The sequence below is a fragment of the Ochotona princeps genome, chromosome 25, assembly GCF_030435755.1.
Source record: "Ochotona princeps isolate mOchPri1 chromosome 25, mOchPri1.hap1, whole genome shotgun sequence".
Lineage (NCBI taxonomy): Eukaryota > Metazoa > Chordata > Mammalia > Lagomorpha > Ochotonidae > Ochotona > Ochotona princeps.
This window is the reverse complement of record NC_080856.1, coordinates 18,348,355-18,360,998: the sequence shown is the minus strand read 5'-3', so window position 1 is coordinate 18,360,998 and position 12,644 is coordinate 18,348,355. Positions and strand designations below refer to the sequence as shown.

At 45.8% G+C, this 12,644-nt stretch overlaps 1 protein-coding gene across 1 annotated transcript; it reads left to right on the top strand.

The window, feature by feature from the left end:
• The first annotated feature begins 8,904 nt into the window (after positions 1 to 8,904).
• TAS2R40 (taste 2 receptor member 40) lies at positions 8,905 to 9,876 on the top strand. Its single transcript, XM_004594455.2, has one exon. The coding sequence runs from the start codon at positions 8,905 to 8,907 to the stop codon at positions 9,874 to 9,876; it is 972 nt and encodes a 323-aa protein (XP_004594512.2).
• The last annotated feature ends 2,768 nt before the right edge of the window (positions 9,877 to 12,644 follow it).

Sequence of the window (12,644 nt, the reverse complement as noted above, 5' to 3'; positions counted from 1 at the left end):
AATGGAAACAGAGGTAGGTGTGCTATGCGTTCGGCTGGAAGCACGGGGCCAGAACACAACAGCAGCCTGGAAAAACCGGAACGAGCAGGAGCAAGCATTCTCTGGAAAGCTTCCAAGAGGAACATGGACCTGCGATGCCCTGATTTTAGCCCCGGAACTCCTGTAGGACCTCTGACCCCCAGAGCCGTGAGATAATCAATTGGTTGGTTTTGCACAGCTAAGCCTCTAGTGCAGGACTGCAACAGCCAGAGGGAATGAAGAAACTTTCAGGGGACTCAGTGGGCTTTTCAAAGCTCCGCAGTAGGGTATTGGGCAATGCACCTTGTTCAGAAGCAGTGCTTCTTAACCAATGACCATGCGTTCTCACTCCAGGCTGCTTCTGGCAATGTCTGAAGGCACCCTGGATCATCGGGGCTGGGGGTAGAGACCAGAGATGCTGTTAAACACCCCTACATGCACAGAAGATACCCTCAAAACAACCACTTGAGCCTTTATCTAAGGCAAGCAAGAACTCACTGACTTTCTGAAATCTGTGTAACAGGCAGGCCTTCAACAGGGTAAAGGAGTCTGGATAATCCCACAGTGCACACCTGAAGGAGGACACATTAAGCCTCTGCTCTACCAAACACTGCAAGTTTGGTGCCCACCCCACCACCCTCACCACCAGCCCCACCACCACCTCCACCCATTCTGTGTTCTGCCACTACAGGCAGCCCCAGGAAGCCCCTCTGTTCCATTTTCCACCAGACAGGCATCTGCACACTGGGCTCCAGACCTCTGCGGCCTTTCCAAATGAGGGCAGTCGCTCTCAACCCAGGGCGGCTGGATGCCCCCTTAACATCTTGCGATGTCGGGAAGTTACTTCTGTTGTTGGAATTTGGATGGGGAGAGAAGGGAGGCAACATTGCTCCTGACATCTAGTGGGCAGACGCGAGAAATGCAGCCTAACATCCCAGGGCACACAGAATAGCCCCACAACCCTTCCCTGTCACTGTAACTCACCCACCCACCCCCAATAACAAACAGCAAAATGCCAGGGACACCCAGCCTGAGGAACCTGGAGACAGGAGACAGGAGATGCGTGTTAGGTTCTCCCAAGTACTCCCCTGCAACAAAAAAGGCAAGCCATGCATGAGATACTGATTCAACCAAGTGTCCCAACTCTATCAGTTTTCTCTGGAAGGTCCCAACCTCAGGTGTTGTGGAGGCGAGATGGGTAATTAAGAGACAATGTGAGCTTTTTCATAAAACTTTTGTAAAAATAGCTCTGATCACCAGAACAAGAATCAAGAGGGAGGAAAAAAGGAATCAGAGAGCTCTCTGGAAGTAAACACATAAAACTTTTTGAGCCGATTGCCTAAAACAGAAAATCTTTTCCGAAGGGTTCCCCAACCTGCTATTAAGAAAGAGCATGACTTCCCCCTAGTGGTTGAAGTCAATCATTGCTACATTTTCCTAAAGCAATTCTAAAGCGCCATCGTGTGGTGAAAACTGTTAGCGAAGCTTCAGAGCTGTCACAATCAATAGTCTAAATAAAGTCATTGCAAATGCCGGGATTTCCCGGGACAGACATATGTTGGCGAACATGCCACATGTGAGCAGAAACAAACCACTGCCTAGAAGATAACCTCTTTCCTTCCATTTCTGAACTACACAACTGATCCTGACGATCGAATTCTAAATTCAAAGTTGAATATAGAAAAGTTAAAAACAATTTTTTTAAATGAATTCTTTCACTACTGTTTAACTTTAGCTCTGGAACCAGAGACCTATCACTTTTCCTTTTGCACCAATGTTAAGTCTTGTGGCGAACTGCAACTTGAACATCAAATCCAGCCTTGATCAGGAGCCATCAGCGAGAAGTGACATTTACTTTTATATTTCATTTGATCATGGGAAAGAGTTGTTCACAAGCATCAGCACTTTCTTTTTTGTTTTTTTTTAACTATTTATTTATTTTTATTGCAAAGTCAGATATACAGAGAGGAGGAGATACACAGAGGAAGATCTTCCGTCCGATAAGTCACTCCCCAAGTGATTGCAACAGCCAGAGCTGCGCCGATCTGAAACCAGGAGCCAGGAACTTCCTCCAGGTCTCCCATGCAGGGTGCAGTGTCCCTAGGCCTTGGGCCGTCCTCGGCTGTTTTCCCAGGCCACAAACAGGGAGCTGGATGGGAAGTGGAGCTGCTGGGATTAGAACTGACTCCCATATGAGATCCCGGCATGTTCAAAGTGAGGACTTTAGCTGCTAGGCCACCACGCAGGGCCCGCCAGCACTTTCAAACACGGGTCTTTGCACAGTTGTTAAGATCCATCAGGACTTAGCATTCCAATGTCAATGAGTTTTCTATCCTGTATCCACTGCAGAATATTTTCTATCAGAGATAAACACAGCAGGATGTTGTCTTCACAAAATGCAAAATCAATGGGCCATTTGGGAAATTCAGCTATTGGTGTATCAATTTGCATCATGTTGTGGACAGTCACCCCAGGCCCCTGCCCTGCTGACTGGAGGGTGTGGCCTAAAGTGGGGTGTGGAGATCTCCCAGAAGCAGCACTCCTGCCCTCCCCTTTCTTACCCTTTAAAAGCTGTAACCTGTGCAGAATAAAGCAGACATTCCTCACCTGCATGTCTCTGGTACTCCTATCCTCGGTAACCTGTGACCTGGGTCCTGCTGGCAGGCCCCAACCCCAAGATCATGTTACCTGACATTACAGGTTGCATCAGTTACATTTCTATAAACCAATCGCCTTTTCTAAGATTTGTGTATTTATTTGCTGGAAAGATAGATTTACAGAAAGGAGACTCTTCAATCCAAAATCTTCTATCCACTGGACCACTCCCCAGATGGTTGGAACAGCCAGGGCTGGGCTAGGCCAATACCAGAGGCCTGGACTTCCATCCAGAGGTGGCAGAGGCCCAAGTATTGGGACCATCTTCCCCTGCTCTCCCAATCTCAGTAGTGGTGGGTGGGGGTGGTGGCTAGACTGGAAGCAGAGCAGCCAGAACGTGAACTGCTGATCAAGTGGGATGCTAGGGTCATAGATGTGCCTTAACCCACCATGCCAGGATCATAGATGTGCCTTACCCCACCATGCCAGGGCCATAGATGTGCCTTACCCCACCGTGCCAGGGTCACAGATGTGCCTTACCCCACCGTGCCACAGCACTGGCCCCTGGAAGCTAATTCTAACACAGACACACTCCTCCACGTGTCTTCCAATAACCAGTGGATGCCTTTGTAGGGAAAATGTTCAAACTCCTTGTCCAGCCAGAAGTCCAATTATGTGCTAAGTCTCCGCTGTTCTGCATAAAGCAGAGATGTTTTCTTCCCTCGAAGGATGTGAAGAGGTTCCTTTCTTTCATAAGTTCAGCGATGCTGTTCCCTGGACTATGTGTAGGAGACAGACAACCGTGCTGTGCACCCACTTCAACCTCACCCCCTGCTCTGCTCCAGGAGGAGGCCCAGCGCGCAGCGGTGAGCACAGTGGCCAAGGCATCTTCCATTTTTAGCTTCTAGCAGAGAAGCAATTCCTGATGAATAATGTAAATGACGTGAAGCCGGCGTCCTTACATAACTCACCACATGGAACTCAAGTTACTGCAAGTCTGATATGAACACCCTCCTTCCCAGGGACAGCTTCACAGGGGCACACCGATCTTCCACCTTAACCTGTTGGAAAGCTTCCCCTAGTCACAGACACTAATTGCCAAGTTAATTCCTGGCGATGTCTCATAAGCACGTTGTCCAAGATACTTGGGTTTTAAAACTTCTCAACCCATGTGGCCAGAGTCGGGGTACAGCAGCCTAAGCTACCACTGGGGATGCCAGCATCCCATTCCAGAGTGGCAGTTCACTTTCCGCTGCACCTGCTTCCCCAGCCGGCTCCCTGATAACGCACCTGGGAAAGCCAGCAGCAGATGGCCCGAGTCCTTGGACCTCTGCCACCCACACAGGAGACCCAGATGGAGTTCCTGGATCCTGACTTCAGGCTGGTCTCGCTGCAGTCATTGCGGACATTGGGAGAGTGAGCCAGCAAATGAAAGGTCTCTTTCTCTCCCTCCCTGTCATTCTGCCTTTCAGATAAATAAAATGTATCTAAAGTAGGTGGTCGGCCTAGAGATTAGGACAGTCACACTCCACACTGGAGTATCTGGGTTCAAGGTCCAGCTCCAGGGCCTAACTCCGTTTCCTGATATTGCAGACCCTGGGAAGCAGTGTGATAGCTTGATGTCTGGGTTCCTGCCAGCCACATGGGACTGGTAGGATGTAGCTCTTGGCTGTTGGCTTCGGTCCAGTCCAGCCCTGGCAACATCAAGTATCTGGAGAATGAACCAGTAGATAGAAGTTCTGTCTCTCTCTCGCTCTCTCTCTCAACTTTGAACTACAACACTAGGTGGAGGATTCTACCATGGAGGGAGGCCGGAGGGAGGGGCTGGGGGAACCCCAGAGCCTATGAAACTGTCATAAAATGAAAAAAAAATCTTAACATCATCTTGAATAAACAGGGATAATTACCATATCTAAGTATTACTAAATATACTGAATACGTATCTTCATCAGTTGTGGTGGTAAATGTCATCATTTCAAGTTTTTCACCTGATTTTTTCCTTTGGTTCCTTCTCCATATTTCCATCACATTGAGCAACTGCGTGCATTCATATTGGCACACACTGATATCTTTTCAGGACTTGCAACTTCCTGTGCGTTGAGCAGATACTCTAACACAAGCTGCTGCATGTGAAGACTCTCATTGCCCAGACTTTTCACTTACATACAGAACTCCTGATTTTATGAACAGTCAAGATGAACCTTGTTGACATGCCAAGTTTCTTTTTCAGCTCATTAGGTTTTGATCACACATTTTGCTCAGGTTCCTGGTCTTTATTCTTGCCATGGTTTGTCCCATAGTGGCCTCCAGGCTCTTTTGTTAATTAGCTCCTTTGCCGAGCGGGCTCTTGAAAGTGGAGCACAGGACCCTGTTTTCATAGCAAGACGGTACAAGACATATGCTGCCTTCTAACACTACAAGGGGGCTGTGACTTCCACAAGCCAAGGACTCAGTTTTACAAAACCACTACATTTTCCACCGTTGAGTCACTCCATCTGATCTTCTTCTCCAAGACTCAAGCTATGTCACAGAGCGGCCCTCCTATTGCCTCAGAATGGACACTCTCACTCTCACACATCTCACTCTGAAACCAAAAGAGTAAGTCCTCTCAAAGAACAGAACTTGTCACCCTCCGCTATGAACTAAAAACAGAGATTTAAAACCGACAATGCTCAGGTCTTCCCCAGGACAATCGTTTAGAATGTTTGAGGATGGAACATGCATTCATAGGGGTGTTTCTGGAAAGTCCTTCTGGTAATTCTGGCAATGCCAGTATGTTGACAAGACTGAGAGGGACAGCTGTAAGGCAAGCAGCCAATGACGGAGGCCGATGCAGCCATCCTGCAGAGCTCACTGGGAGGCAGCAGTACTCCTGCAACCAGGCACTCCACCTGAGCAAGCACGAGGAGTGGAGGGTACTGGAGTTGGTGGCAGCAGAGAGCTGTCGCAGAGCTCCCTAAAAATCTCCCCTATAAAGCAGGCGATTGGCTTAGCAATTGTGACACTGCTTGGAATATACACATCCCATTTCAGGATGCTTGCACTTGAGTGCCAGTTCTGCTCCAGATTCTAGCTTTATGCCAATAGATATTCAGAGAGGCAGCAGGTGATGGTTCAAATGACTAAATTGGGTACATGGTTCCCAGCTTTAGCCCAGCCCATCCCTGGCAATGCAAGGCATTTGACATATAAACCAACACATGGAAGCCGTGTGTATGTATGTTCGGGTGTGATAGCTCTCTCACAACAGCCAACAAGTGTGGGTGGGCTATGGAAGACACAGGAGTTCTAGCACAGCTCTTTGGCACCTCCTAAGCATAAATGGTGAACTCAATGCAGCAGCTCCTCAAAGAAGCTTCACCTTGTCTAATTCTTCCCACACTCCCCCTTCCTCCTTCCTGTCCAGCTCGGAAAAGTGTGTTCTCCTGCGTGGTGGTACAGAAACAAAGCAAAGCAAAACAATTTTCCTAATCACTGATTCTTCGAGCTCCACACTCTGCTCCACCCAGACCAAAGCATTTAAACTTCGGAGCCAAGACTCCGGCTGCCATTGTTCTTCGGCTCCTCCGCGAGAGCATCATTAAAGTAGAGATGCCAACCCTCCAAGCTTGTGTTATGTGGTTACAGATGAGGTCATGTACAAAGAGTAGCTCTCTTACTGAAGGCTGGAAAGTCCAAAGCCAAGGGGCTTGCATCTGGCGAGTGTCTTCTTGCTGCCTCATCCCATGGCGGAAAGCAGAAAGGCAAGGAAACAGAAGAGACAGGGTGCACAGGAAAGGACCAAACACATTTTCATAACAAACACACTCCTGGCCACGGCAGCATTAATCCAGTTTTAAGTGCAGAATCATCATGACCTAATCACCACTTCAAGGTCCCACGTCTCCAGTCTGTTGAATTGGAGGGTAGGTGAACTTTGTGGGACACATTCAAGCTCCCTAAAAGAGCAAGTACCACACAAAACCAAAAAGTGAGCTGGACCTACTGCTACCACTGGAGCACTGTGCCTGACTCCAAGCAGACGGCCTGGTCTGACAGGCTACAGAAGATGTCAGCTTCCATCCCCACGCTCCCACCAACTGCACCCTGCCCCTCTGGTTTCCACCTCAGGAGCAGCAGAAGGGCCCTGCACACCATCCCCCTCTGCTGTCTTGCCTAAACGTGGAGAAAAACATGAATGAATGCAATCAGAAATGGTACCGCAGCCATGGAAGCTAGTCATCATTTGCAAGAGATTCAGGGAGATGTTATTACAAGTTTGCATGCATGGGGACAAAATAAACAAAAAAGTGAGTTTGGTACTTTGATATATATGAACACCGCTGAAAGATACTGTACTCCTCAACAAGGAGAACTTACACAGGAGCTAGTGAGTCTTCCAGGGAAGGCAGAGCTTGTTAGCTAATTTTGCTTCAAGTTTCTGGTTCTTCTGGGTAATTCTTACATTTTTGTGTGACATGAGTTTTTTTTTTTTTATTTCTCTAAACAAAGATTTCTTAACTTTGAAATATACTTGTTTTCTTACAGTCATTTGGACATAAACATCTAATAATACATCACAACTTCACAATAATAATTAATCTGTGACTCCATTATTCTGAAGAAAATTACTTTGGGAATGGGGAACCCATTTTCATGACCCTTCCATTCTTATTTTAACTCATCTAACAGGGCAAATGTAGCAGAACATTAGAACAATATATATATATTCCTAATCACAGCCTGGGTTAAGAAGAAGAAACTTACATATCAAGTCACAATGTTTGCCACATTTCTAACCTTCAACACCATGTCCAGGATACTCCAAAACCTCGCCAGACCAACTCTGTCTGATTTGGAACTTGATGAGCCATGTGAAGGTCAGTAAGCTATAATTAATGATAGACACACACACATGCACAGTGAAACCTGGGTCCTCTTTATAATTAAGCCAAATGTCATTCAATTTTGGCTTTTTAATACATAATTTCAGGAAGTTATAAAAATGGCATGTCTGGAAGGAAATCTGGTTTTATTAAAGATTTTATTTATTTTTGTTGGAAAGACAAATTTATAGAGAGGAGAGACAGAAAGATCTTCCATTTGCTAGTTCACTCTCCAACTGGCTGCAATGGCTGGAACTGAGCCAATCCGAGGTCTGGAGCCAAGAGCCTTCTCAGGGTCTTCAGGGTCCCAAGGTTTTGGGTCATTCTCTAATGCTTTCCCTGCCTTCCCAGCACGGAGCTGGAGGGGAAGTGGAGCAGTCGGCGCACAAACAAATAGGACCAATATTGGGTGCCAGAACTTGCAGGTGGAGGATCAGCCAATTGAGCCATTGCACAGGCCCCTGATTCGAGAGGGGGGGGAGAGAGAGAAAAGATTTATTTATTTATTTGAAAGTCAAGAGTTACAGAGAGAGAGAGAGGTCTTCCATCCACAGGTTCACTCCCCAAAGAGTGGCAACACCCAGAGCTGAGCCAGGCTAAAGCCAGGAGCCTCTTCCAGGTCTCTCATGCGGATAGTAGGGGCCCAAGGCCTCAGGCAATTTTCCTTGCTTCTCCAAGACTGTTAAGTAGGGAGCTGAAAGGGAAGTGGAGCCTCTGGGGCACGATCCATTGCACATACTGGATGCCACCATTGCAGGCGGCAGCTTTACCAGCTGTGCCAGAATGCCAGAATGCCAGCACCTACACCTGATTCTAAATTTAAACAAATTAAAAGCTTCACACATATTTTTTACAAATATGGTAGCCATAGGAATAAAAAATAAACCTCTCCAAAACAACGGAGACGAGAGAGGAAACAAGAGAAGGCTGACATGAGGGTGCTTCCAACAGTACATGAAAATGGAATTTAGAAATAGATCTATTATTTAAAAATATGTAAATCTGTGCAATTATGTGTTCTTACAGATAATTCAGCAGGTAACAAAGGTCTTGTGAAAGAAGATAAAAGGCAGTGGGATACCAAGCTTCCTAACCTGGGTTTCTTACCCTACCCAGTAAATATACACTTAATAAGGTAGGAAATAAGGTGGGAAAACAGTGTGCTGGAAACTTGTCTCAAATTCTTTCCAATGAGCTCCTAAAGGCCCAAAACAAATGCATCTTCATGAAAAATGGATACTCTACCAGTAACCAGATCCTCACATCATTTGCATGTAACGCCTCCAACAGGTAGGCATGTGACAAGCAAATGAAGAAAACTTGGGAAATAACCTATAACTTGAGGGAAAAACTAGAATAATATTGAACAAAGGACTGCAAAGTAGACATAGACTCTTGGTGTGGAAACCTGAAAGAATCAAAAAGAATGGCAGTAGTGAACATAGATGCCACCAACGAAGACATTTTGGCATTCAAAATCATCTTTACTCTGGCGGTCTCTGGAATGCTGTCCATCATTGGAGTCATTGGGAATGGCTTCATTACAGCCATCTATGGGGCTGAATGGGCCAGAAGAAAGAAATTCCCCACTGCTGACTGCATTATGTTGATGCTTAGCTTGAACCGGCTCTTGCTACAAATCTGGATGATGCTGGAGACTATTTACAGTCTACTATTCCAAGTCATCTATAATCAAATCACAGTGTACATGCTTTTCAAAGTCTCTGTCATGTTCCTGAACTATGGCAACCTCTGGATTGGCACTTGGCTCAATGTCTTCTATTGTCTCAGAATTGCAAACTTTACTTTCCCATTGTTCTTCATGATGAAGAGAAAAATCACAGTGCTGATGCCTTGGCTCATGATGCTGTCAGTGATGGTTTCCTTGTGTTCCAGCTTAATCTTTGCTAAAGGCGTCTTCTATGTGTATGTGAACATGTCTGTACCAGTCTCTTCCTACAACTCCACTGAGCAGCAGTTCTTCTCTGAAACCAACGTGGTCAACCTGATGGTCGTCTACAACCTGGGCATCCTCCTTCCTCTGATACTGTTTGGCCTGGCAGCCATCCTGCTGATTGTCTCTCTCAAGAGACACACTGCACACATGAAAACCAGTGCCACTGGTTCCAGGGACCCCAGTATGGAGGCTCATCTGGGGGCCATCAAGGCCACCACCTGCTTTGTTATTCTCTACACTGTCAATGCAGTTGCTCTACTCATTTCCATGTCCAACATCTCTGACATTGACAGTTTCTGGAGTATTTCCTGCAAATTTGTCATGGCTGCCTACCCAGCTTGCCACTCAGTGCAACTGATCCTCAGCAACCCTGGACTTAGAAGAGCCTGGAAGCAATTTCAGTCCTGGATTTGTCTCTGCTTTAAAAAGCAGACCCGGTGACGCCCACATCACACCATTCTCCTGGACCTCTCTCCTCATGTATCTTTTTCTCTCTGAAATCTTCCCTGACACTTCTTCCCAGTTAACTGGGTCCTTTCATGAATGCAAAGTTGAATTCTTCACTGAATATTACAGGCAAAAAAGACCCCATCCTTAACTAGGTGGACTAGCTAATACTCCTTCATGTAGGCTAATCCATATCCTCAGCTGTTTCACTCTCTCCTACATTCGTACCTTAGGAGAGGGTGACCAGACATCTCAGCTTGTCTAGAACCATCTTTTCTAATCTGTGGCCAACTGTGCAATCTATAACTCTGGAGCATGTCCTAATCTAGATATGAACACCCTACTAAAGAGACCCCACTATAGTTGACAACTGGGGAAAGAAAGCTAACAGAAGAATGCAGGTGTCATCCAAGAGGCTGAAAGGAAGCCAGAACATCTACAGAGAAGAGACCTAGAAAAAAGAGGACTGAAAGGAAGCCTGCAATGGAGGCGTAGGATGGCATCCAGATTTTGGGAATTTCCAGAGAAGCTGATGTAAACACTGTGAGTGGGCATTGGCAAAGAACAATAATGTGGGGAGGCTGTTTGAAGATAACAATGAAATACCAGATGGCAGTACATGGATGGTCTGTAGAATAGCTTCTTTTTGCAAATAGGGAAGAACGAAGAGAAAAAGGCAAAGTAAGCAGGAAGCAGAAAGAAAAGGGACCAGAGTAAGTGAGTGTTTCTCGTGCGTAGCCCCTGCTCCTGAACATGTGAGTGGCACCTGTGCCTCTGGATTACCCAATTCTGGATTACCTTGACATAAGTAGTGGGTCAAGGACAAATCACCTGGTTGTGGCTGCCAGAGAAGAATTTCTACTGTTTGTTGTTACTGTTTCAGCATTGCCTTTGGGAATGTTCAAATAACACCCACCCTTCGATACTGTAGAACTTTGAGAAGTGAGGAACTGGGGCTTTTTTTCTTCATCTGATACTTTTAAAAACACAGCCAGTAAGAAACTTGGAGAGAATGTTGTCAATCATATCAACCTTAGGCAACTTCCCAATGGACATGTCAGCAAACAGCAACATCTGGATGCTGAGATCCTGGGCTTTCCAGTGCATATTTCAGAGACAGTTCTTTCAGATCACAAAATGAAAAAACAAAATATATAAAATCACATTCCTTGCAATATATTCCTTTCTAGTTCTGATGATATGGGTCTGACTTAACTGGAAAGTAAATACTTATGAAAACACAATTGCTAGGGTTTTCTTAAGTGATATGTATTTATAAGACTAGCTAAGGTGAGTGTATTTTTTATATAGTTAGGCAAATTATATTTTGAAGATTCATTCTAGTTTTTAAATATTAGAAAAAGAAAATATTTTTCCAACTAAAATAATACACTCTGATAAAGGGCCTACAGATTCACAAAGGGTGCTCTAATACATCACAGAGAAAAACAGAAAATTGACTAAAGTCACCATTTTGTTAACATGAACCACATTAAGAAAACAAACGGATGCTTCACTTCTATGTTCCTTGTGAGGAAAATGGTGTCTCATTGTCCACAAGAGCCAAGGGGAGCCCTGAGCTAACCAGAGCTTCAAAGACGATGTTGTCCTCAATGCTGGAGCTTGAAATGCTTCAACCAGATCAAGTTCTCTCCAGCTTTACCTTCCCGCAAAACTCAAGTGCACAAATTGAATTGCTTCAGACAGAAATCCCATGAAGACAGCAGTTAGACTCGACTGGAATTATAATTTTCAACCAAATGAAAATCCAAGCTGAAGGACTGGAGGCCCAGTGCACCAGCAAGGTGTCTGCCTGCTTTCTTCATGTCCAGTGGCACCTTTACAAATGAAGGCAAGGCTGGCATCCAGAGCCAGTCTAACGGATGTGAGTTGAAGGGTTTCAGATGGTCCCCACACCCAATGTCATCTTCCCCTCCCAACCGTCTCATTGTCTGCTAGTGTTCCATGGAGGTCCTGGCTTTTCAATGAATTTGTTCTGCAAGAAATCATCTTGTTATTCTCTCAATCATTCTTTGTTTTGAGATCCTATGGCAGAATCTTTTTTTTTAATGAGGGGAAATAATTTGTGAATGTGATCAAGGTAAAAGAACAGTCTGTGTGAGAGGAGGAGAGCAGAAGTCAGAAGCAATTGTCGACAGAAGGGAAGAAGACCCTGAGAGAGGGAGTGCTCCCCTCTGACTCCTGTTTCTCCAAAATCTCTCAGGAGGAGGTGAGAAAAGAGATTTCTCCCATGTTCAGAAAGGCTAGTTTCACTAGCAAGAAGTAGGACAGAAAGGCTGAGGAGCCAGCCTCCATGTCTGAGGGCTGGGAGAGTTCTGCACTTCTTCTCCACAACTGGGAGGAGGCGCCTACCTGGGGAGACACCAACATTTCAGGAAAATGTCCACCCCAGGCATCCTGTGGGGAGAAGCGACAAGTTTCCACTGTCCAAAGTTTCTGCTGTTGAGAGGAGGATGGATGCTTCTTGGATCTCGAGCCATGGTCCAGAAAAGGAAGGTCTGGATAGAAAACAGCAACAGGCTGCCAAAAAGTGTGTGACAAAAGGCAGAGCACAAGGAACTCTCAGAGTGACCGTGTGGACAAAAGGCAGAGCACAAGGAACTCTCAGAGTGACCATGTGTAGAGGTTGACTGCTGGAGGCATCCCTGGCCAACCTCAACACAGGAGAAGCTCTCTGCTGACAGTGCCAGCCTGGTCTCTATGCATTATTCTTACACACAGCAAAACAACAGGTCTTTCGA